Consider the following 26,128-nt stretch of genomic DNA (forward strand, 5'->3'; position numbering starts at 1 on the left):
AGGTTGTTAGAACTGGACATGAAGGAGTCACAGCTATGGAATAGAGTTATTGCAGTTGGAAGGGACCTACAAGGATCATCTAGTCCACTAGATGGACTCTAGTCCATCCTGACTACTTCAGGGCTGACCAAAACTTAAAGCGTGTTATTAAGGGCATTGTCCAAATGCTGCTTCAACACTGCCAGGCATGGGGCATGGGCTGCCTCCCCAGGAAGCCTGTTCCAGGGTTTGACCACCCTCTCAGTTAAAGAAATGCTTCCTTATGTCCAGTCTGAGCCCCCCTGGTGCAGCTTTGAACCGTTCCAAGTTGTCCTGTCCCTGGGTCCCAGGGAGAAGAGCTCAGCACCTCCCTCTCCACGTCCTCTCCTCAGGAAGCTGCAGAGAGCCATGAGGTGGTCCCTCAGATGCCTCCTCTCCAAACCAGACAAACCCAGAGTCCTCAGCCTTCCTGGATCCATAGGAAGAAGATGACCTGAGGCCTACAAGGTTGTCAAGGTACTTGACATAAATCTGAAGTTGGTCATTTTGGGGAATATTAAAACATTCAACTTTACGTTACTTAGGCATAGAGGGAAGCATGTGCCTTTCATGGCTCAAGAAGGATTTTATTATATCCCCCGTTACTGGTCACTAAAGAGAGTGCAGATAGGTTTGACGGGTGAGTGGGCAGGAAAAGGTGTTGGGTGAAAACTAGCCAATAGCCACATAGAGCTCCCCTCAAGACCACGGAAAGAAGTGAATTTGGATGCTGCTTCCAGAAAAAGCCTTCTCTGCCTTCGTGTTTGAGGGTATTAGTATTTCTCTAGACCGAATTACATGAGCTGTTGAGGAGTTCCTTTCATGGGTGTGGAACAGAGGCAGGAAAGGGACAACACAAAGGGAATGCGCCTGCGTTTCTTACAGAAATAAAATTATCATCTCGTGCAAGACACGTTTCCTTTGAAACAATAAGGCTATTTTGAAATGTGAAGTTTGCCTTCATGTGACAAGCTTGGCATGCACGCACTTGCATAACAAGTGATACTAAATTTTATACTTGGAGAGGTGGTTTCAGCTTTTAAAATAAAAATAGAGCAGTGTAGGGTTTAGTAGTTTCATTGTTCTTTCACATATGCCTGTGCTCTCCGCCCCCTTCTTTTGTGCCTTTAAATAAATAAATAATACATCGGGGCACTGGCACAAGATGTTTTGAGACTTGCTTTCAAAGCTGCTTCAAGAATATATCGCAAATGCATTTCCAGACTCAAGTGAACAAATAGGAAACTATTCGTGAGCCACAGTTTCACAGTACTCTGAAATCACATACTTTTTAAAGTATGCTGATCTGGTTGGTTGGTTGGTTGTTTTTTTTTTTTAATTTTCAGAGCTTTTAAGTCATCAGTGCTTTCTGTTGTCCTGCAGAAGAACTAGTGTTGGAAGCTTGCCTTTTCAAGCTGAGGTTCAAATGAAAGATGGTGATTATATGTCCACAATTGCTTGAGTTTAAGAAAATACCAAATACTGAGAGTTGGCAAAACCATGGCAAATAGATAATTTTGAATGTCTGAGGGATTTCAGAAGGTCAGGAAAAAGATTTCTTAAGACATCTGATTTTTTTTTTTTTAATGGCTGTTGCTCTGCCAAACTCTCAGTAACTCGTGATTATGATTAACATAACTTTTCTTACTAACATAATTTTCTTAGGATTCCAGTTTATTCTCCAAAGAACTGTTATCACCTTCAAAGTTCTGCTAATCTGAGCAGGCACTGACATTCTCTTTAGGTTTAGGCAGATCACGTCAAGGTAGATGAGATTATTGGTTTTGATCATTTTGGGATTTTGTAAAGAGGAATATTATAGATAGGTGTTCAAGAAATCAATGCCCATTCATCTCCAGTCACTAGTATGATAATGACTGTGCTCGTTTCTCTTTACAAAAACCTGACTTAGTCCTTTGAGTGCCTAATAATACACACTGAATATATCTACTGAATTCTGATATTAGTGGGTGATGACAGAGTCAAGTATAAGAAATTTAAAGCGTTAAAAACTGTAACCTTTTAGGCTATGACTATAGCTGTGCCTGTCTCTTTCACTGCACCTGGAGGTTTCTGCCCCGCCATTTTATTACAAATGCACCTGAAGTTGGCTTTTTTGGTGATTTCTGCAGCACTATCTGTAAAATAGGAGCCCTGTAGCAGGTAAAAGAAACTTTTACTTACACCCCCCACCTCCCCCAAATCTTCATTATAAAAATAGCCTCTCTTTCATCAAGAAATACCTTCACAGATGAAGAGGGTATTATAACATTGCTCTTTGTTCCACTACGTGTAGGTTTATTATGTCCTACTGCTACAGTTGGGTCGTCTCTTTTGTGGACAGCCTGTTGGTCACAGTGACCTTGCTTGCATTGTGTGTCTGAGTCAGCCTCTCCTCTCTTTTTGCTGGTGGCGCTGGTGTTGTAATCCTCCCAGTTGAAAACTGGCCAGTGTAAAGTCGGGTACCAGGCTGGCTATAAAGAACCCAGGCTCCAGACTTATGTTTCATTTTCTGTGTCCACTTTCTGTTACTACAGTAATTCTACTAGAACACCTGTGTAAATTTTCACTTAGATATTAACTACATTAACAGCTTTCAACAGCTTTCTAGAAGGCTGTGATTTTTGTCAATTTGTTCTGTTGCAGGTTTCATTAAGATTGCATTTTAACACTGGTACTGTCGTAAACATTCATACAGATCAAGTTCTCTACTTGTAGTTACCTACTTTATTATTTTGCTACGTTTCTTCATTTAATATTTTACCCTCTTCCCAAGGAAAAAAACTTCTTCTCAAAGCTTCTTCAAAGCAAACCTCTACACTGAGTTTTCCAAGCAATTTGCAAAACTGTTAGTTCAAACATATGACAGATGTATGATATCACCTACATGAACTAAAGGGCTTAATTCTGCTCATCCAGTGTCACGCTCTTAAATTTACCTGGCATTCCGTTTTAAAACCTGATGCAAATCAGCAGTGATTCAAGTCAGAGACTGACGCTCGCAAGGAACTCTGAAATGAGTTGCTTTATTTTCAACTTATTTTTAGAGCACAATGAAAGTATTCATACATCACTTGTAATTGTGGTTACCAGGAGTGCCATATGTTGGTTTTTTTAATATTCTTTCTTCAAGAATGAATCTGTCTGCCTTATAAAAGTCAAGACGACAATACTTCATTTTAATTCCTTGCCTCTCCTCCTTTTAATCCATCAGTTTCAGGGTGAAAGTATCTGGCAGGTACAACTTCAAACTCATGAGAGTCTGCTTTCTGTGCTCAGAAGTTCCCTCTAACCTCATTGGTTTGTTGTTTTTTCTGAGTACTCTCAGCAGGTGTCTCATTTATCATTGTGTCTTCTGTGGTCTGGATCATCAGGATTTCCTTTCTTTAACACTTCTACGAATACTGCCATTAGACAGAAATCTGGTATTTCCTCTTGTCTTCCTGTATATTTCTTTCCAATTTGCTGGTAATTTTTACAGTGATTGTTGTGGGGTTTTTTACAGATCAGATGCTATATTTTGTTTTTCTGCGAATTTTTCCCAGTTTTGCTGATCTTCATGTTGTTGTCTAGTAAATCTTCCATGTCAGTAGCAGTTTTCCCTTGCAAAGATGCCGTGTTCATCTAGAATACTTGTTTTTAGATAGGACTTCAGGGTGCAATTAGCCATTGTGAAGTTCCTTCAGTGCTTCAATTACTACTTTGACGCTTAGTGTCGGTCCTCTGGGATACCTTTTATATATTTTGTTTTGCTGCTGTAGTTATACTCTTAATTGTGGGTCTGTTTATTTCATTCTTTTCCCATTCTTTTATTTCTTTACCAGTTTACTCAATGCTTTCACCACGTCTGCTGTCCAAGAAGCCTGAGCTAGCCTGTCTTTGTGGTTTGTTTAGTTTTTCCTAGTAAATGTATTGGTTTCAGGAACCTCTGTTTTTATTGCTTACTGACAGACATGTACGGGATGAGATTTCTTAATAATCGGAAGGGATCAGCACCATTCTGCAGGTATTAACCTGTGTCTCAGTGTTAGGCACACATTATTTTAACTTATTGAGACCTGCTATGGCTGTGTGTATTCTGAATTTTGCTTGGCAGATCTGTTCTGATTGGCGACTGGCTTGTAACAGGCACTTTATATATAAGGATAACCATTGCTAATTGCTTTTCATATGTCCTTTAGGTAAAACACCTGAGATTAAGTTTGAGTAGATCATACAGTCTCTCAATGAGAAACACAGGCAGGCTGACTGTATTTATATATTTCAGAGGCATTCTAAAGTCCCGAACCTTTCATCTTTGTTTCTTGTGTTTCTGTTGTTCTTTCTTGGAGTCTAAAAAGACAGGTTAGACGTGGTGGTTTGTGTTTGGTTCTGGTTTGTGTTTTCTAGCTAAATCAACATCTGAGAGCAAGTGTTTTAGTGATGGATCCATGTGATTGTGTTTTCATGACTACAGTAGTTGAATATTTTGCTTAAATTTTAATAGCAGTTACTTTTCTAAAATAGGGGCACGGGGTTTGCAGTTGCAGGCCCTTGAAGATGCCATGAATTCACTGTGTTAGAAGGCTCCTGCTCTCATGTATGTTTTCACTAAGGAGATGTTGGTCTCCTATGTCTCTGCCCAGACATAAGTTTTGAATGGCCTGAAGAAGTTCTGCAGGTAATGCTAGAATTCAGGAGGATGAGCCTTCATTTGTGATCAACAGGAGAAGTTAAAGATGGTACGGCACCAGGGTATAAGAGGAATATCCCAAAGAAACTGTAAAAACAAAACCAAATGAACAAAGCCCAACCTTAATAATTGTGAACTTGACCTTTTTTTTAACAATACTTCTCATAAAAAGGTGCTCAAGCTTATGAGGTCTTAAGTTTAAAGTGTCAGAGTATGTTCCTCGTATAAAAAAAGTGACTACTTATTGTACAGTAATGTCTTTAATGGCTCCTTCTCTTCAGAAAGATTATGTTCTTTAACATTGACACATTCTGGCTATGAGGTGTTTTGTTCTTCAAGCACAATCTTGTAGTTTTTGGAAGTTTTGTTTAGCCATTTTCTTGTAAGAATCAATCATGCGTTTTATGGGAGGGAAATGAAATCCTTGTGGCAATGTAACATGTACTTTAGCAGTATTTTGAAAAAGACATGGTTAGAGAAAAGTTGTAGTAAGTATTCACTTCACCTTGGTGCCATTTACCAAGTTTGTCCGGGATAACAACTAGAAGGAATGGAGAGGCTCGCGCTCTGCAGATTGCCTCTGTTCCGGAGCTGCAGGGAAGGCAGTCCACCCAGGTGGGAGCGTTCCTGTCGCCTGAGCAGCACGGGTGCTGGGATGCTGGGGGTGCTGGAGGGCATGGGCACCACCTGGATGGAATGCCAGCTCTGGAGCCAGTGAATTTGGCACCAGCCCTGCTGGGCAGAGCCGGTTTTTGCAGAGCCACCTTGGAGCATCTGCTTTCTTCTCAGCATTTTCTTTTTCAGTGGGTTTATTAGCTGAGTCACAACCCTATTCACATGTTTGGAAATAGCTCAGCTCAGCATTGTGCTGAGATGAACTCTGGAGGGCTAGATACTGCAGTAGAAAGACACCTGAGTCATCCCATTTTTTATTTTTTTTTTTAAGATCTGCTGATTTAAACAATTTCTTTTGCTATATTTCAATTTAATTTAGACATTAACTTCACTGAAATTAGATGTGGTGGAACCTTGTCCCCAGTGGACTTGGCTGAAACCTGTAAGCTATAACAAACTGTCTTGTTTTCATTAAGACCTTCCTTTGAATTGACTAGTGTAAAAACACAGCTTTTTCTGAACAAAAACATAGTTCAAGAGGATTGACTGAAATGCTTCCTTGAGTGTTTGGCCTCTGTAATATCTTTTAAACTAAGAACTAGTGTGTATTGTGCTTGAAAATAAGTTTCAATCTGTGTTCTGTCTGGATGCAGAAGATTCCCAGATTCATGATTTTGGAAGTATGTCACGTTTCAGCCCTTGCCATGCCTCCGTGTGATTACCATGATACTGCATCCTAATGAAGAAAAATTAGATGACTTCCTGTAAACTTTTGCTGAGTTAGAATTATGTGGTGAGAGAAGCAACCTAATAGACTTCAACAATATTTCTTAATGACAGATAATTCCAAGTGGAGAAGAAAACTATTACAAATTCAGCATTCTGTTCTGTGGTATCTGATACTCATGTCTGCTTATTTTCTGATGGCATGAACAGAAGTGTGTGTGGTGATTATTCTTCAGATAACTAAATTCTTTTAGGAAACTTTGGCCTGGAAGCTACAGTCAGTGAATGAGATGCTGTCTGTGCCACTCTCACTAAATGAGTTTGTTGCTCTGGTCCTCATCACATGAAGGTTCACCGCTCTCTAGAACAGATCATGAGTTCAAAGCACAGAAAAAATTACCGTCAGGTTTGTTTAGGCAGCTGCAGCTTGCAGAGTTGTGAATGAAATGCTGAATTTAGCAGTATGTAAAGCAGATAATGTGACTTAAACAACTTTTTCTATAAGGTGTCATCAAATCACATCAGTCACAGCTTCTGGACAAGAAACTGTAGTGGTAAATTTCAGGTCTTGTTTCTTTTCCTCTTGACTTGTTTCCTTATGTTCTATTTAACAGTTTTCTTCTGTCTTTTTAAATGCTCATTGCAATTTAAAAAGCTAAAAAGAAAAACAAAAAACCAAGCTGGCAGTGCATTTCATGTGGCTTAAAGATGTCCTTAACAAGTGCTGTTTTCTATTTGCAATGTTCAATTTGTTCACAGACTAAGTCAGATGGTAGACTTTAGAAAACATTGAGATGACATTGTGACTGTAGAAAAGCTTGTGTGAGAGATCCACAAACATGCCTAAATGCCTCTGAATTTAAATGTTAGCAGTCAGTCTTAGTTTCTTAATGTTGTGCAGTGTTGGGGTTAAGACTTTGGTTTCACAGCCCTATAAGATTCCTAATTTTGCCTTTTAATTCTCCTTCTTCCATGTAAACTTCTTTCTTCACGTTGGCTTATGGCAGAAAGGCTCTGTTTGATTCCTCACCCACACTACAAACTGCAGGCTTCAATGAATATCTGGTTTCTACTGCTTCTTGTAATAGGCTATTTTGCCAGTAAATGTTAGGCAGCACAGTACATTAAGCAATTCAAAGCAGTATCAGCATTTCTTTTTAATCACAATGATGCTTTGTCTTCTTCTAAACCTCAGTGCTTAATGCAGAATTTAATTGCAGTTTAAGTAGATGCATTCATATGCATCTACTGATACAAATAATCAATCCAACATGATGTCTTGTTTATTCTTACTTTATTTTCACCTTACTGTGGTATTTTATTTTCCAAGTAAATTGGAATACTACAGATGTGGTATTCTTCTACTGGTACTGGGAAAGATCTAGCGAACTGTCGTCTCATACTGGTGTCGTGGAGCCTTCCTCCACATCACCCCTTACTGGTAGCTGCTGTCTCCCTGCTGGAAGAAATTAGAAAGCACAGATTTGGAGGCTAGAAACCTGCAGCACAGCAACAGGGATAAGCAGCTGGAATTAGGGTGAAAGCAGTGGCATGGTTTATATCTGAAAGATGTCTGACATAGGGAGCTGTATGTACTCTGGAATATCTCGACTTCCTTCTCCTTCTGAAAAGAGGAAGCAGGGCCAGGGGGGAGGGCAAGATCCGAGGCCAGGGTTGTCCACGCTGGCTGGTTCTGGCTCAGTGGGCAAGGCTCTCCCAAAGTGCAGATAAACTGTCATGGAAAATATCTCTAGTGATGGTTCTGCTTGCTACTCTGTAGAGCTCAAGGTAGTGGTTATAATACCTCATAGCTGCAAATCTAATGTTCACTCTGCTTCACTGACCTTGGAAACCGGATTTGAATGGAGGCCGAAGCATTTGTGCAAACCTTTATGATAGTGGTTGATCTTCAGCAACCCGGCAATGAGAAGGGCCTGAAGAGCTGAAGCACAGGGTCAGTGTGCTCTTTCAGTATGGAAGGGTATCTATTTGGTATGGAAGGTGGCAGCATCTGCTTCATTAAGATTATCCAAGATGCAGGTGAGGGGCTCAGTGCCAGTGGCAGGAGTGGGGCTGCTGGTCGGTCTGGGTGCTGGCTGTTGCGGGGCAGAGTAAGCGTATCTCCCATAGACCTGGTGTGCGTGGGAGAAGACATGTGGTGTTCACAAGCATAACCCAAGTTGGACTAGCCAGTGAGCAGGAGCCGCTGGGTCCGGGCAAGGGTACCAGATGGGGAGAGGATTCGGGGGGGACCCAGGAGTGTGGGTTTCCCGTGAGACAAGTGTATGAGCACGTCTGTTAGCAGCGAGTGCCACAGTGCACCAGCTGGTGAGGAGGAGACCCATGGCACGGGCAGGAGAGCTCAGGACCTGGGCAGGGCAATCATATGGACAGAAGGGCCATACTGGTATCATCACTGATACCATGCAGCTTGGTTTTGTGGTTCAATAAAATTGGAGCCACTTCTTCAAGATAATTCCTGTTCCCTTTCCTATCAACCTCAAGTGGCTAGTTACAGTGAGTCTCTTCTAAAACCCATAGCTCAGATTTTTTTCTTGACTCGTATTAATAGACTGCCATGTGCATGCTCATGAGCAGAAGTTGTGTGCAGGCAAGTGTTCTTGGCCATAGCAATGGGACAAAGCTGCAAGTTAAATAATCTTTAATGCTATGGTCAGTATTTAATTGAGCGTATTCAAACGCATACCTTAAAGGTTTCAGTAGCTTACTACAGTTCCTAGGTTTCACTGAAAACGCTTTCACTGGAATTGTTTAGAGCTGTTATTATCCAATTAAGTGACATATATATACTGAAATTATATTTGGCTGTAAAACTGTATTCCTATTAAATATGGCATCTTCTTTTGCAGTGACCCATACGTGAAACTTTCCTTGTATGTAGCAGATGAGAACAGAGAACTTGCTCTTGTGCAGACAAAAACTATTAAAAAGGTATGTTTATACTCTTTTTTAATTCCATTGTTTTGGAAATATTAGGAATACTGGAAGAGAATTGTATAACATAATACAACACTTATTTAAATTGTTGCATGCATGTATAGCAACTGAATAATGTATTTTTTTGTCAAACCAAAATAAGCGCTTGCATTTTCAGTGTGCATGATCTGTTGATAGGATCTAATATGTTGTATGCTGTTCTCTAAAGCTTGGCTTATCAAATCTCATTACATCATTCACTGTTTCTTTTATGAAAGTTATATTTTAATGAAAGACATAGCTGAAATAAAGAACTAAGAAACTCTGCTTTAATTATCATTTATTTGACTTTTAGCAAAAATGATCGTTCTTTCATGTTCCCCTTCAAAATTTCCATTTTCAAAATATTCTCCTAATATGGGAATTTAAAATAGCCAAATAACAGAAGATATGCTGTAAGAAGAGCCTGGAAACGCACTGGAAATGCTTTTGTTTTCATTTTCAATTAGAACCAGAACTAAATTTTATTTGGTTTGTTAAGTTCATTCCACCCCAAACCAAAATTCCACCAGGGAATATTTGTCATTATCAGGGCCCTAAGATTTTAGAAGGATAGTTTCTTTTATTTTCTATTTTTTAACATTTTCTGGTAGTGATGGCAGAGAGGAAAAAAACCTCATAACCCATGTGAAAAGTAAGGGGAAAATAATGAGTTGTCATTTTTATGAAGGTATTTAGAATCAACAATGATTCAATTGAAATCATTATTGCAAAACTGAGTAGTGAGGAAAATTTTGTTATTGAAAACACAAAATAGCATGATGCTGTTCTAAAATCAGAACATTAGGTGTCATGAGAAACCCGATGTGAAATCTTGGAAGCGTGGAAGTTTCAAGCAGAACTTTTCACAGGACTCGGGGCACGTTTGATGTAGGAAAGTAAAAATAATTTTAAAAGATGTTGATCACATCCAGAGCTTTATTCAATTCCTGATTTCTTTTTTTAAATCAATTCAATATTTTAATTAATTTCTTAATTATTATTAGAATAATATTGCCCTTATTTGAAAAGATGTTGCTGCTATAAAAGCATGATTGCTAAAGACATGGCATATTTGGCTCCTACACATTTGAGATGTAATGGCTGCAGTGCAAAAAGTTGAAATGAGAGCATTAGGTTGGAAATTGAAGGAATAGATTGGAAATGAAGGTTGAAACAAGAGCATTAGATTGGAAAGAAATTACTGCTGGTCTGAAGTGATACTTACCTGCTTTGGATCCATGTGAAAGGAGAATGATAAAGCTTCCAAGAAGACCACCATAAACAAGAAAAAATGTAATAAAGATGGGAAGGTATTGTATTGACTGTATCAAGGAAGAGACAAACTCATGGATCTTAGCGCTGCCCTAGGAAGGAAGAGAAAAAGGACAATGTTTGCACAACCACCCAACTGTAGGCAGGGCTGAGGATGAGATGATGATGATGTATTCCTGCGATTGCATCTGCCTTTTTTCACTGTTTCTTGTAACTGTCACTTAAAGCCTGGAGTTTCTCAGTCATTTCCATAATAGTAATATTAACTCATGTATTGTAAAGTTCTAGCAAGTAATTTCTGTTTTCAATTGTTAAATTTCATCTCAAAACTTCTGCCCTCAAAGCAGTATTTTTCCTGCGCAATTTGCAATCTCTATTTAATAATTTCATAAATAGCAAACATCATTAGTATATATTGATTTTGAGTTAAAATCATTAACAAAAAAACACTGAAGAAAATCAATCTCAGGAGTGATTCCAAAAGACACTGCCAATTATCTCTTCCGCTCTGTAACTTTTCTTTTAACATGACAGCATCTAACCCTTCACTAGTTTCTTATTTTTCTACTCATTTTTGTCTTCCTCAGTTCAGTGGGTAACTTTCTGCGTGGCACCGTCTTGCAGGAGTGCCTTCAAGAGAGCTGACGTTTGCTCTTTTTATTCTGCTTTCACGTTACCTGTGTGTGTGTCTGACACGTACCCTGCTGTCCAGCTGTGCCCAGCCTTAGGAAGTGCTCACTCACAGCCAAAGGGATTCAATGCACCTTGTTTCCTTACTCTGAAAAAATAAAGTTATCAGGAAAACTTCCAATTTAGCTGGCATGACCTAGCTATGTTGAATTTCTGAGGCTTTTTGTTTTGATTTACCTCCCTCCACGCATTTAGTTATTCCAACTGTAAGATTTGATTAATGCCTTGTGTTTGCTTTTGGAGCTGTGTTTGGAATGGCCTGCTAGAAATGCTCTCCTTTCTGCAGTAGAAAAAGCTGTATTTGCTCTTTCCTTTCTTACTATCTTGTAAGGTGCTCAGTATGTTTTTTAAATTCTTGCTACTAGACTTGTGATTTCATGTGTCAGTTCTTTCAAAAGCCTGGGTGAAGATTATCCAGTTTCTCAATTTGACTGCTGAATCTGAAGACTTCACTTCTACATCAGTTGTGACAACATCTATCTTTGTACCAATCCCTCTTAGTTATTCTGCCTTTCCCATATGTGATGTTAAACATAATTTCCCGTATCTAAACATGCTTAGTCTCCCCATTGAGCTTCATTGCTTAGTAGCATCATTTCTTTCCATGTTCTCGTTTTATTTATACGGTTGAAAAACCTTCTTTGTGTTTGTCCTAATATCCTGTGGAAGATGTAAGTCAGCTTGACTCTTGGCAGTTCTTTATCTGTACAATACTTGCCCTTTTTAGGATGTAGCTCTTTTTGCTGATGAGTCTTTTTGTTGTTGTTTCCCTGCTAATGTCCTTTATGAAGTTATTCATGCATTTATTTCTGGAACCTTTCTTTACAAGTGATTTTCTCCTTTGCTAGGATTCTAGTGTTTGTACTTGCTGACTTGACCTACTAATTGTTTGACTTTTGAAGGTGGAAGAAATTTCTGCCAGTTATAGGGCATTTACCAAAAATTGTACTGCCTAATATTCATCAATTATTTCCTGAAATTTGTATTTGTGATTAAGCAGCATTCAAAATTAATGCATTATTGATGGACAGTCATGCCCTCAAATTTAGTATGAGACCATGTTTCGTTTGTTAAATTACATGGAACCACTCTTGCCAATAACAGACGGATTTGATTAATCCAACTATTTAAAAAGTAACTTTTTTTTTTTACTTATTACTTCTTTTTTTTTTCTTTTTTTTTTAACTGAGTATACTGAGTACATTTGTACTCCTTAAGGCAAAAAAGCTGAAAATTTCTCTCTCCCCCCAACCCCTAGCCCCCTTACCTTTTACCTACACTCCCATTATTCTTTTCCTCTACCCTTTATAGCGGTCTTTCCTTTCATGAAATATTTTCCTACTCTGTCAGGTTGTTTAGGATAAGGAGGTAGAACTTTTTTGGAGTACAGCTGTTAACTGAATGCATTGCTGTTTATAGAGGTTTAGAGTTTCGTGTATATTTTTTTATACTTTTTTTTTATACTGTTATTTCCTTTTGCCCTCCTTTTCCCCCCTAAATTTTCTAGAGCAGGGTTTTCAAATTTCAGTATTTGATTTCATTGATAACTAGTTCCATGTCTGTTGGCTGGGATTCAGGCGCACGTTGAAGCGGGAAGGAGCAGGCTGGGGTGACAGGAGCGCCTGGGAAGCTGCAGTGTGGCCCCTCTGTTTCCCTTGTGTGGAGAGATGCAGTGCAGGGAGCCGCTCTCTCCTGGGCCTCCTACCGCTCTTGGATCCGTGTCACCGAGTGAAGTTAAACAGCCCTGACTTTCCTGCTCTGCTCAACAGAATGCTGCTGGGTGGAGAGCCAATTTTTACTGTCAGCTCTTCTGGTAAATCTCTGCTATGTGAGAGAATGAGGGAATGATTTGGCATGAAAACAAAACCACTGGACAGATCAAACTTGTTTTTAAACTTATCCAAATTTGAATTGCCCAAATTATTAATGTTTGTAGTTATTATTACAGTTTGTAGTGTATTATCAATTTATTATTTCATGCTTAAGCTCCCTTAAGATTGCAACCTATATGCATTCTGTACGTTTTATTCACATTATTAAAACAAAATTAAAATCTGCCATAGGTTTGAGGGAGATTAGGTGGAGTACCATACCTATTCAAACGAAATAACCTTTCCTTTTTTTCCTTTTTTCTTTTTTGTGTTTTATTTCCAGTGTAAGTCTTGTCCTCATTTTTGTAGCCCTAAAGTTGTCCTCGTGTTTAAAAAAAATACATTTATTATCCTTTTTTTTTCATCTGAGTTTAAATGAATCCCAAGAATGAAATGTCTTCAGGTTTTATTTCTATAGGTTCTCAGTGACTTGCCTCTTCCTCATGGAATCCTGTTTATACTTAACATCTATTTTAGGATCATCTGACTCAGATATCCTCCCACATTTGGTTTACTGAGTAGAGAATTTCTAAATAATTTGATGGCAATATTTTTTTTTCCAATTTTTTTTATGACATGCTGTTTCCTCCTTTTTTTTTTTTCCTAGAAAATTGTCTCTTGCATGCACATTTTGACGATTACAAAATGGCAAACCTAAAGAAATTTTAGTATGTAAATATGTTTATTTCTTTTACAGACACTGAATCCAAAATGGAATGAAGAATTTTATTTTAGAGTAAGTTTCCCTTTACTTGCAATCATTATTATTACATGTACAATTAATCACATGTTTTTTTATAAGGTTGGGAAGAAGATTATTTTTTACTTCTTGTTTATACGTTTACATTAAAAAATGCTTGTCCTGGTGTAATTGTGCTTCTGCTTCTGTAGCGATGGAACGATCAGCAGAAATTGGCATAATGTTAATTAGAAATGCACTGTTTCCTAATTTGGGATTGTATTTAGAGTAAGTTTAGAGTTAATTCATCTGACAAATAAAAAAATTCTTTTACTTGAAAATGTATTTTTAGCAGAGCACGTTTGCTGTGGTTTTAAAATGTTAATGCAGGGGCAAATAATCAGAGTTATTTTCAAAAGCTGTATGAAATTTAAGTTATCATGGCAAAAAAAAATGAAATACACATGTAGAGAAAGAAGACAGAAAAAATAATTTCTCTTGGCCTTTATGTTACTTGCCAAAAAGGTCAAAATATGTGTTTTTTTTTCCCCGTAGTTCCATGTTAATATTTCTAGATCTTGCTTAAAACGAAAACCAAGTCATAGCTAAAACTGAGTGATTTTTATCAGAAAAAATAATTTTAAATACTTGAAAGTGCTAAAGGAGGGGTTAAGACAGTGATTATCAAAACCAACATAATATAAATGAGAACGGCAATAGCAACTTTGTTATTTAGTTGCTGAAAATATTTTTCCAAAGAAGAATGACTTAATTTTAGTGCAGCTGTAACTTTCACAAAAGAAGGTTAGGTAGAATTTCAGTAGTTTTTAAAATTTAATCTTAAACAGCTGCTTGAGAAAAGATGTCATTGTAGATTGTTAAATACGGGTATCGTATTGAACGTTGTTTACAGAGTCTTAGCAATTGGCCATCTTGCTAATAGGATCTTTTAGATAGATAGTTCCCACCAATATAACTGTTAATACACAGGTTTTGGGGGTTTAAGTGGAATTTTTATTTTTAAATGTGTACCAAATAGCTTTGCTAGGTTTTGCAGCTGGGTAATACATATGCAAAATTATCTTTATCTAATGAAATCTTTTGATTTTTAAAATGTACTCAGAAGGGAAAAAATGGACTTAACACTTTTTAAAGTTCTGCAGAGCCATAGTAGCTGTCTTGACACTAAATTACAACCGGGCCTAAGGTTTTCTATTTTTATCACAATGGTTTTGATGTTTGCCCACCCAACAGCAAGATTTGCTGTTCCAGAGATGGCTCTACCTTGGTGTAACTTAAGTTACCTGCCTGTCAAAATGCAGAGGCATTTCAATACCGTAATTTCCCTAGAAAGTCGTTGCCCTAGTAAGAGAGCATTTTATGGTGAAGCATTTAAATGTCTTTGCCTTCAGGATAGAGGACAAATTATAGAGACAGGTTGCCATCCTGCCCATTGCACAGGAAAGGGAAGCGAAAAAACGTTTTAGGCTGTCAATCTATTTGAAGACACTTCAGGCTCTCCCAGATCCAATCCAGACTGCACACATGATTCAGAAATGGATGACCTCTCCTCCGTAAGCCCATCTCTATGAATACTGGTCTCATAAACATGCTGAGTTGTAAGACAGACTGTAAGGAACAAATTCACGTGTTTTAAAGTGAAATATATTTCCTCGGGATTAAGCAAACTTGTTATGTGTATTTATGCTTGTAATTTTAAGTGGTATTATTCAGGCTAGTCTTTTTAATTGTATACTTTTCCCAGGAAAAGAGAATACACAAAACTGCCACAATTAGTGTTGCTTAAACTACAGATCTAATTCATAAAAGCTCTGTTAAAACACCTTGAAAATCCTAGACAGTAATGTGAATATATAAAGTAACGCATACCCCTTTTTGTGTGCCACAATTCTCTGATTTCTCAAAACTGGGAAGTCCATTGCCACCCCCACAGAATTATCAGCCCGTTGTGGAATATTGTTTCTAAGTTTTCTTAATTAAACAAGTTGGACATAGTGAAACCTGGCTTACAAAGGTTTTCTGAAAAGAATATAACAAGTGGATGAAATACTATAGAACTCTTTTCTTGTTTAATTGTGGCTGTTTTGTCTTTCTGCCAGAGTTTTTTGTTTGCTTGTTTTCCTTTTAAATGTTGGTAATCTTTCTGCTTAAATTTACTTCAATGTAAATAATTTTCTGGAGGTGTATTTGCTGTTTGCAAATGTTGGAGAGACTTCTGTTGGCTTTTCCACAGGCATGTGTGGTACATGGGCTGGAAATGGTGAGCGATGGGCACTGCGAAATACAGATGATCATGGAATTCTGAAAGAAATGCAGTAAAGCTCTTGCTCCCTCTAGTTTAGTTGAGCTTTGCAGCTGTAGAACAAAAATCTGGGAGCTCTGATAATTTGTCCAACCTGGGACTTGTTCCCAAGGCACAGCGCTTGTGTGGCAGGCCACCTCTCCTGAGACCACGGTAGCTTGGCTGGTGTGCTGGAGGCAGCTGAAGCCACCCCGCTGGCCCTTCTGGCTGCAGCACGTGCTGCGGTAACATGGGAGAGAAGCATCTCAGCGTGCAGCAGCCCTGCGTTCCTCTTCCGAGCTTTCTGTAGACAGAGAAGTGCAGTAAGGGTCTTGCATTGAACGCAGTAAGTGAGGGCTTTTAGTGTTAACTGCTGGGCTAACTGCTAGTTGCAGTAGGGTTTAGAAACGAAGTGGTGTAATGTGCCAGTTCAAGTAAAACTAAAGATTTACACAAACCCCATTAGTCCTGTTCTGTTTGCCTTGGTTTAATCACTATGAACTAGTCCCTATATATAGTTACCATCAAGCTCATGAACCTAAAGTGATATTGTTTTAATTTTCTCGTAGGTAAATCCAACCAATCATCGTCTCCTGTTTGAAGTGTTTGATGAAAACAGATTGGTGAGTGCATGTGTTGATTGTGTTTGACTAATCACAAGGCTTTGCATAATGCAGCTGATGAAAATATAACAAATCTTAAGGGTGATTTTTTGCCTGTTGTTTAAGTAAGTGTGATAAGAAATGTAACTGGAAGCATTAAAAGTGTCTGGTTTTTGGGACTAATAGAGCATTAAACACGATAGTAGTACCCTGTTGGATCAGACCAAAATGGTCCTCCTTAACCCAGTATCCTCACAGTGAAAACCTCATCATGTTCTTCCTTAGGCATCTCCACTGCAAACCAGTAAAGTCACAACCTTTTCAGTCACCTCCAAGGCAGCTGTTTCATCCCCTGGTCATTTTAGCATTTCTTTCCTGTACCTTTTAATACTTCCGCATCCGTTTTTGGGATGTGGTTGCCAGAGCTGCACCTTGTACTCAAGATGTGGGTGTATGAAGGTTTAAGGTAATGACAAAATCATGCTCTGTGTTTTCAGTTTTCCGCCTCATAATGCCCTGCATATTGTTAGTGGTTTTAGTCTTGAACTGGATTTGTCTGATGCAGTAGCTCTTCTAGAGAAGTCTTCCAACATCTTACTGCTTGCTTTGTTATGATTAAGTAGATGAGGTTTTCACACAGGCATCTATGGAATAAGCGACCCCGTCATTCGGAACATACTAGGTTAATATGCCAGTGCAATGGCCTGCTGGGTGAATGACTCCTTGGGGGTTTTGTCGGTTGAGAATTGTAACACCATCTCTTTGGTTTTGAGATCAGGCGTTAATGTTTTCTTGGTTGGGTGCAGTACAACCTCTACAAAACTTGTTTGCTTTGTGAAGATTAGGATCAGTGTTGTGAAGATCCTTTTATTCAAAAAACCTCAGTATGGAAACATCTGTCTTCAAAAAATGTATTCTTTTTCTCTGGCTTCATATTAAATACAGAGCAAAGAAAGACACGCAAGCTGTAATCTTGTGGGGAAAAAGAGGACTTACAGCTAAGTGAGTATATCTTCCTTTAGGAGGAAGTAAATCGGTAAATCCGTGACAGTGTGTATTTAGAGTGGGCTGACTGTGAGCATATTTATTGACATAAAATGATCACTTGCACTATTAAAACTGTCCTGTGCCTTTTGAACTTAAAAGGACATCATCGGTCGGTTCTTCCCAGCTTTAAGGCCCTTTTCCATTGCCAGCTGATGCAAACAACGCTGCAGCAGAACTCCTGTCACCGTAACTGTGTGGCAGTGGCTGTAAGCCCGGGCTCGGGGCTGTGGTGACATTACTGCATGGCGTGCATGTGGATTGCGGGGGGTTGGAATATGTTTGTGTCAGGGTGGAGGACAAAGCACAGCTCCTGGAAGAGGCTTGGCTCTGGCCTGGAGAGGGCAGTGGCACAGGGATGTCTGTGGGTGACAGTAGGGGTGGCGGTGCAGGAAAAAAATTCTATCTGCAGTGACAGCTGAGAAATGGTTTTGGTAGACTTGTTTCAGATATATTGCTTAAGATTTTCAAGTTTCTGTGTGCAGTACGTGGCCTTATACTGATGGTTTCAGTACTTCTTTATTGTTGAAGTGTTTTCCTTTGTTCTTCCTGTGTCCGTACTTCTGATGGCAGTCTGCCCTTGGGCTCGTAACCTCCTTGAAAGGCACCAAGCTGGGCCTTAGGAGCTGTTTTTTCCTTCCAGAAGGTGTTCTGAGCTACTGGCAAAGCAAGTACATTGGGGTTTTTAGAGCAGCAGATTTCCATCAGGTTATGTTTACAGAATTGAGGAGTCATTCAACTGATTATTTTTGCTTTACTCTGAAAAACTTATTGTCAATGCTTGCGTGGTTTTTATTGCAAGAACTTTGTTTCTTCTTCATGCTCCCAAATTATCGAAGCACTTTCTGTCTTTGCAGTGCGTCCTTCCCTTTCTGTCTCCCAATCAAAATAGAGAATATATGATGCGAGCTTCATCTTCTGGCAAAGAGAGACTGTGTCCTTGGATAATACATTTTATCTGAAAAATAAGATAAAATGATACCAACACCTGTGCTTCCACAAGGCAGTGTACAATACTGTTGCACTGTAGAAGTGATTCATGTTTTTCTTGTTGGCTCATAGTCCACTTAAAACAATAGGGGATTGTGCTGTCTGTTGGCAGTTTTATCGTTTTAAGCTTCCATTTCTCTTGCGATTTGTCATTTTCTGTCTTTTGAAAACAAGCTGCTTGCAAACAGAGGTTTAAATGTCTCGATATTGACCCTCCACCTACAAATTTTCAGAGCTGTTGTCAAAACTTAGGCCTTGAAGTTCTCCCGGAGAACAAATGGCCATGTATTGAAACGAAGCTGCGCTTCTTGTTAAACAGTTTCTTTTCCAGTATGCACTATGAGTGCAATTGTGAGCACTCTTCAAATGTGAGTATTCTCAGACCGCTGAGTTTCTGCGTTGTAATAGAGCTGATTTAGGGTGTTCAGTTTATGTTTTGGTGTATCTTGTTTGTCTGTTCTTCTTCTGAGGTCTTTTGGCTCTCGGAGAGCGTAACTGTACTCCGTGCTGGCAATCACACTCGTGGTAATATTGCTAACTTTCTCACTGGAGGCTGGCCAGCAATGGGCAGAGTTTCTGTACGGTGTTTTAGACAAATCGGTACAAAACGACATGCAACACCCGTCTCCGGTTTTCCCTCGTCTTCACTGGCTGGTAAAACTGAAAAAGAAACTTTGTCTCCTGCCATCTTGCACATTCCTGCTGTTTTTATTGTGTGAGAAATCTTTGCCATATGTACGATTGCTTTGTTTGTTGTAATTTCTAATTCTTAAAAGGGACTGCGCAGGGTAGCGTAGGTTATATTGCATTCATAGGGGCAATGTAAAAGTTGTGGCTTTTTAAAGGCAAGAAGTTTGTTGCTTAATGATGTTATGAGCTCAGTTAAAACTGAAAGCATAACTGTGCTATATTTACTCGTGTTCTGCCATGATAGCCTAATGCTGTAACACACACCAAAATGTTAAGCGTGAAATAATTTTTCTCATTTGCCTGTGGAGTTGACTTAAACTTTTAGCACTAACTCTGAGTGGTTTTGCTGTAGTTAAATTTTGGTGTGTGTGCTTTATACAAATGTGCCGTGTGAATATGATGTGGTTTAGATTTATAGCGGTGCCGAGTATGTTCGCTGCCTTAGTCAGCTGTGAGAGCTCTCCCGCTGGGGCCGCTCCTCTCTGATGGAAAAGGAGCAGCTGTGAAGGTGCTGTTTCAGGCTCTTGCTGGCATTAAAAAAAAAAAAAAAAAAAAGAAAAGAAAAAAACCCCAAACCCCCACTAGCTTACACTGGAGAGGGGGAACCAGGCCACGTGACTCCCACCATCCTACCCTATGTCCCAGTGTGTAGGAGCACTGATTGCTCTTACCCAATCATGCCTGGAATGCTGCTTGCCACTTGGGCTATTTCTGCTATCTGTCGCTATCAGGGCTGCAGTGCTAACAGTTTGGCAGATGGGACACTTTTTCTTGGAGTTTATGTCTTTGGTTTTTAACTTCTGGCAGTGCCTGAATTGTTGCTGTTCTCCCTCTCCCTTTCTTCTCTCTGTAAAACCATGGCCCATCGGCTGCGGTTTCATTTTGGCTCTGGGCGAAGCAACACAGCCCCCGAATCGGAGATCCTCGACCGGGAGAGAGAAGATGACATTTTCATGGCATTCCACACTTTGCCAAGAAGAAACAGTCCTCACGCCTTCTCCCGACATGGAGCAGATTATGGTGGTGGCAGTGATTTGCAAGAAGTGGGCTCCTTAAAAAGGAGTACATCCATGTTTATTCCCCAGCTGCTGAACAGTATTGATGTGCGTCCAACGAGAAGCTCGTCAATGCAGATCTCTCTTCAGCGCAAAGCTGCGAACGGCTGCGCGGACGAGTGCGCAACCCTGGAATCGCCTGAGGAAACGCTTCCTTGTAAATTCTCGGACTTCAGGGAGCATTATGCATCCCCTGTTGAAAACCGTTCTCCAAACAGTCCAGAGGTGACTCCTGAAAATTCTCCGCCCAGCCTGACGGAAGAGTTAGGGCAACAGATTAATGGAACTGTTTGCTGTAATCGTAGAATATTTTGTACTATTCCTTCTAACAACCAGAGTGAGGATGCTTCATCAACTACCCAAGAAGGTGAGGTAAATGAAGCAGCTTCAGGCTTAAACATAAGTGGCGTGAGGATTCAGCATCGGGCTTCAAGTGCAGATGTGCCTCAGGTTACTCTACTACCCTTTGGTACTGAGGCTCAAAATAATGCACCCACCCCTGAACCCCGGCGTTGGTCTTTGCAACATGTGCCAGATATGTCAGCAAATTCAGGGAAAAAGTTCTTTGTTCTCCAGTTACAGCAACCGCAGGCAAGTGGTACAGGTGCAGGAGGCGAATATAACTTTGGTTTTACTGGAACAAAAGGGGACAGATTGGTCAGGTATCCTCGGATACGGCTAGAAAGGAGTACTTCCTACCCTGTCCAGCCACCAACAGAAGAAATTAGCCCTGCAAATAGTGGATTGAATTCAGAGCTGCATGGAAATGGCAGGAACGGGTCGGAAATGTCTAGAAGCAGTTCAGTAGAGCGGATTCCTCAAGGGCAGGGATGCTTGTTTAAAATCAGACCAGATCAAAACACGAGGCAGCAGCACTTCAGAATTCTTGTCACCCGTGGTCCTGAAGAACAAAATCAGGTTGTTGGTAAAGAGGGTCGTGGCACCCCTGGTCCTACAACAGCCAGCACCGCGGTAAGTATGATGCTGAGTATGCTATGCTATAAAATACAGGATTGCTGTAGAAAGGCATTTCTAGGGTTGAGGCAACTGAAGCACTTCCATTGTTAGCACTAGAATGTTCTGCATTTCTCTGGAGCAAGCCACGAATCATCTCTATTTCTAATCTAACGTAACTTTGCTCTCAGTTAATGATTACACCCAGTGTAATATTTTGAGATCCTAATGTCACATGTGTTTTCTTAATTCAGTGTTATATCAGCTGGAAAGACTTCTAAAAATCAGAACATTGAAATGGCAAATTAAGTGCTCGTGTTAATTTAGGTGGCTGAGACCTTGCCGCATGAAGAATTCTTCATGCTCTGTTTTTAAAAACAACTACTTTGACAATTTCTAAGTATAATATACATGCGTGCGTACTTCACGATTTTAAAATGTCTATTGTAATGCAATAAGACTATAGGAAGACTGCTAAGACTCTAGAAATCTTACAATAATTCCAATCAAGATATTGACTTAGCAGATAAGGTACCAAGAAATTAGGAAAAAAAAAAAATCTTATAGTCTTTTTTTTTTTTTGGCCTTCTGGAAATTAAAAACACGTCCTCTTTTTTGTGTGCCACAAGTCCTAATCAAACAACTGCACAAGTAGCTCAGCACAACTTAGTAGACTGGCTTGTTGTTTGTATTGGCCTTGATTTTGCTTTAAGATGACAAAATTAATCTTCTGGTTTTTTTTCGTTATAAGGGGAGAAGATCGATGTTTTTAAGCCACTTTTGAAAAGACCAAAGTAGGAATGAAACTTAAGGGTTTAGATTAGTCATTTGCTTAAATTGCTTTCCTGTGCAATCTAACACTGCCCACTTGAGTTCCTAAGCCGAGTGATGCTGTATATAGAATAGTAAGCACTCTGGCTCCAGCTGTGAAAACAGTGTCACTAGAAGAGATTTTGGTCTTCAGTGCCCGCGTGTGCTCGTTCTCTGCGCTTTCCTTCGATGAAACGTAGCACAGGGACAGCTGCTCATTGCAGCAGGCCTCTCTGATGACTCTGCAGCTTTCTTCTCAAAAAGCTGAGAGTCCTAAAGTTATTCCAGTATAACCTTCTCTTTAGTTTTTCAGTAGACATTGTGAGTAGACAATCACAAAGTTGTGCTAAGCTTTTATTTTAAAAAAGTAAAATAAAAAAAAAAAACCCTTGCCAGTTACAGGTTTTATTTCCGTCTCTGTAAGCTAGCAGTTTTGTTAAGTAGTACATAGTGTCTCTCCTGCCAGCCTGAGAACATCTCAGCAGGAAAATTTGGAATGCAGATACGTCACTGATTTTTTTTCTTCATTTGACTTTCATGTATGCAGTACAGTATGTTGAGCGTTCTCATACTAAAATGAATCTAACTCTCAAACTAAAAATGAAACAGAAGGGGAAAAAAAGTATGTCTGATTTTTCCCTTTCCTGTTAATTATCCCTTGTTCCTTCCCGGTCATAGCTGTTACGGAGAAGCACCATAACCAATTCCATAAGTAGCTGTAGTGTGTCAAACCCGGTACTACAGCAAACAGAGCTCTACAGGGCTGTGCAGCTTGCAGAGATGTGCCCCACTGTCTCTGCAGTACTTTTCATTTTCCTACAGGAGAGAGATGTGCCCCCCCAAAGTCACTTCTTTGATCTTCACTGTAGTAGTGATTCACATACCAAAGACATACTTCAGTGTTTCCAGAGGAGAATTATGAAATTTGTTCCTGTGTGCTCTTAGTTTTAGTTACCATGGGAAATCAATTTAGTCAGCCGTGAAGCATGGCAGTCACACAGGCGCTCAGTCCAAATGGTACTTGCATTCTTTAGTACAAAAAGCTTCAAAAATAAATAATTAATTGAAACTTAAAACTTTTTTGTGGTGTTTTCTCATATTTGTAGTAAGCCCAGAAATACTGTGGGTAGAGGTGATTGGCTAGGCAAGATGCCACAGGAAGTGTGGGCAATGAAAGCATTTTGGTGAAAGTTTTGCTTTATTTTGTCTACATATAAAACATTCTTTAGTAAGGTGTCATTTTTAATCTATCCCACAGAAGTTTGTTTGGAGGACCTAGGATACTAAGCAAGGGTGTGCCTGAAATATTTGCTCTATTAAGCTGAGGGGAAAAGTTGTCATGTTTTATAGTTGTTAGCTTAAAAAAAAAAAAAATCTCATCTCTTGCAGTTAAACAAGTTGGTGTGTATTTGATTGATATCGGGCATGGGCCTGGGGCTGTGAGCAGCTGCTACAGCCGTATTTATCTTGAGTGCAAACATTCAGGCGGGCGTCTGCAGTCCTACTGCTCCCAAGTGTTTATGACCTTTCAAATATCTTCTGTTTTAGACAGAAGCGGTTTGGGGCAAGCAGGATGTATTTCATTACAAGTCATTATAAAATATTAAGTAAAGTATGAGCTTATGTCCAATTGTGAAAAATTTTATTTGGAAGCCTTGTTACAAATTCCTTTGACTACGATGATATTTATATGTAATGCAGTAGGCTACTGGGAAGCGTGTGTATGTACTGGGGCATATAACAAATACTCACATTGTTTATAATTGGGGGCTGTGAGTGCATAGCTGTATTTGTGGGAAACACTTCAAAAATCTCATGTCTTGGACAACTGTTTCAGAGACCTGACAAAGGCATCTTTGTTGTGATAAAAATACAAAGTGCCTTAACAAAATGTTGTAGTACTAGTATTGAATTATATTTAGTTAACTCTCGACTCTTCATTTCTCACAACTCGGCTTTTATTTTCCTTCCTTAAAAATAATTGTAGAATAAATATTGTTGTGAAAGTACAGAGAGTCTACTTATGCTCCTAAAGATCGCAGCTGGGACTGGGGCATGTAAACCCAAAGGAGCAGTTCAGCAGTCAGGAAGGGTTCTGGGTTGCGCGGTGCCCAGAAGACTTGGACGTGGGCACCTCTGACGTGGGCCTCTTTCAGGCTGGTGCTGTGTGGCAGACCAGCGACGGGTTGCCTGACCTCTGAGACCAGCTGAGACTCTGTCTTTGGCAAAAGTTACTTTACACGAAAGCGGAAGCAGGTTGGTGAACACGTGCAGTGCACGTGGTGGCTTTCATAGGGACTCTGTGGGAAGTGGCTAAAAAGGTCCTCTGAAGAATGTGGAACTCAGGGGAATTAAGGCACTAGAACCGCTGCTCCTCTGCCTCTCCAAAAGCTGTAACATCCACTGTCCTGCCTCTCTCTGCCCTTCCTTGGAGCTCATGCAAAACTTCGTGCTTCTGTTGATACCCTGAATTTTGGTGGGGAAAGGTGTACCAGTGCTGCTGTTTTAACGGAAATGCTTTCGTGGGAGACCTCTGCCTGTCGTTGAGGCAGAGAACTTCAGTTGTGTTGCTGCTGAGCTCTGTGTTTGATCAGGAATAATTTTTATCACCTAGAGCAGAGCCAGCTTCAGTTGATAAAACTGTGCAGGGGAAAGGCAGAGTTGTTTGCTAGAATCCTTCTACAAAATTAGTAATTAGCAACTGGCAATTGCATGACCGCAATGCAGATGAGAAAAACGTAATTAAAATGTATTTTAATGCATTATTATATTATGGCATAACAGATTTTGACAATTTAATTTTTCTAAAGGAGATTAATGCTCCTCTTGGTTCCACTCGCCGTTTTTCTTAGTTTCAGTGATACCTCCTCAGCGTAAAAAGGTTGCTAGTAACCCCTTCTTACCTTAGTGATTTCCTGTCAGTGGGAATAGATTTCTCCCAGGGCAAAACTTTGCGAAGAACAGATAGTAATCCACTTGGAAAATTGCTACTACTATGTGAGTTTTAAACCTTGAACCATCCTCTTTCACATCCCACTAGGAGAGCTACGAGTCAAATCTGTTTAATCATATTGGGGACTATTTATTTGTGGGCTTGACCTAAGAGAAAACAGGTCAATGAGATTGTTGATTGATTTAGAAGAGCTGCTGGTGAAAATTTGCTGGTCTTCAACGGTGTTACTCAAATAGTATCTAATGTTAAATTGTGTATATAAAAGATGCACATTTCTGCTCTTTAGGATTAGAAATGTATATCTAAAGAATTCAGCACTTCTATAGACCCTCCTTACATACTGAGACACTACGAGATTTCTACCTTAGTTGGCCTGTGAATTAATATCAGATATATAGGAGCTTGTGTCCAGAAATGCATACAGATTCTCCATGCAGAAAATGATACAAGGCTGACCCATCAGCTGTCTGTATTGACAGCAATTTGTCAGAAAGGGGACGTGATCATGACGTACTATATCATATATTATCAAATAGAAGGGGAAAAATGCCAATTAACTTGCCTTATAGATTGGTGTTTACTGTGATCCTGTTTTTGGTCAAAAGCTCTTGACACACCATGCTTTGTGATATTCATAGTCTGTGAATACGGAAGTCTTGGGATAGTTTTGTGGTTTTTTTTTTTTCCACAGCTGGGGAAAAAAAAAATCAAACGAGGGAAATGCAGTTTTATTCAATTTCACACATTGGAAAATTTGTAATACATTTAAATTAAAAATAAATACTAGTTAAGGGATGTCCAACATTGTGCTTTTTTTAGCTTGAATATTTATTCTTTAGACAATCTCACAAATTACAGTGTTTTCAATAGCAGGTATCTGCTTTAGTGCCACTATCTTCTTTATATTTCTATATATGGCTGCCTCGGGAGTTACTACTCAGTGTTGTGGATCACCGTTCTCTAACTGGAGATAGTTTTCTGTGCACAGTGATATTCGAGGAAGAAACATCTGAATCACTGTTACTAGCTAAGCCTTTGCTGCAAGAAGCAAAAGAAAATGAAATAAATTTCATTGTGCGCAGTCCTTTGAAGATGATGAATTTGTAGAGGAGCTTCGGTTGGCAGTATCTTTAAGCTGTATCTCTACCATAGTATTTCCTTTCCTTACCCATTTGTTTCAAATTTCTACTCTGTCCTGGCTCTAAT

The 26,128-nt window shown here is 39.4% G+C and overlaps 1 protein-coding gene across 13 annotated transcripts in view; it reads left to right on the forward strand.

Moving 5' to 3' along the window:
• The window catches only part of LOC128903015 (E3 ubiquitin-protein ligase NEDD4-like), a 161,494-nt gene that overhangs the window by 60,410 nt on the left and 74,956 nt on the right, over nucleotides 1-26,128 (forward strand). For 4 of the 13 annotated variants that reach the window (XM_054186878.1, XM_054186879.1, XM_054186881.1 and 1 more), the window contains exons 3-5: nucleotides 8,902-8,983; nucleotides 13,541-13,579; nucleotides 16,394-16,447. In XM_054186878.1, coding sequence (XP_054042853.1) covers nucleotides 8,902-8,983; nucleotides 13,541-13,579; nucleotides 16,394-16,447 — 175 coding nt within the window. Of the gene's footprint in view, nucleotides 1-8,901; nucleotides 8,984-13,540; nucleotides 13,580-16,393; nucleotides 16,448-18,724; nucleotides 19,176-19,957; nucleotides 21,178-26,128 lie in introns of those variants that run through there. The other 9 variants (XM_054186869.1, XM_054186868.1, XM_054186875.1 and 6 more) reach the window with 9 other exon arrangements.

The sequence above is a fragment of the Rissa tridactyla genome, chromosome Z, assembly GCF_028500815.1.
Source record: "Rissa tridactyla isolate bRisTri1 chromosome Z, bRisTri1.patW.cur.20221130, whole genome shotgun sequence".
Lineage (NCBI taxonomy): Eukaryota > Metazoa > Chordata > Aves > Charadriiformes > Laridae > Rissa > Rissa tridactyla.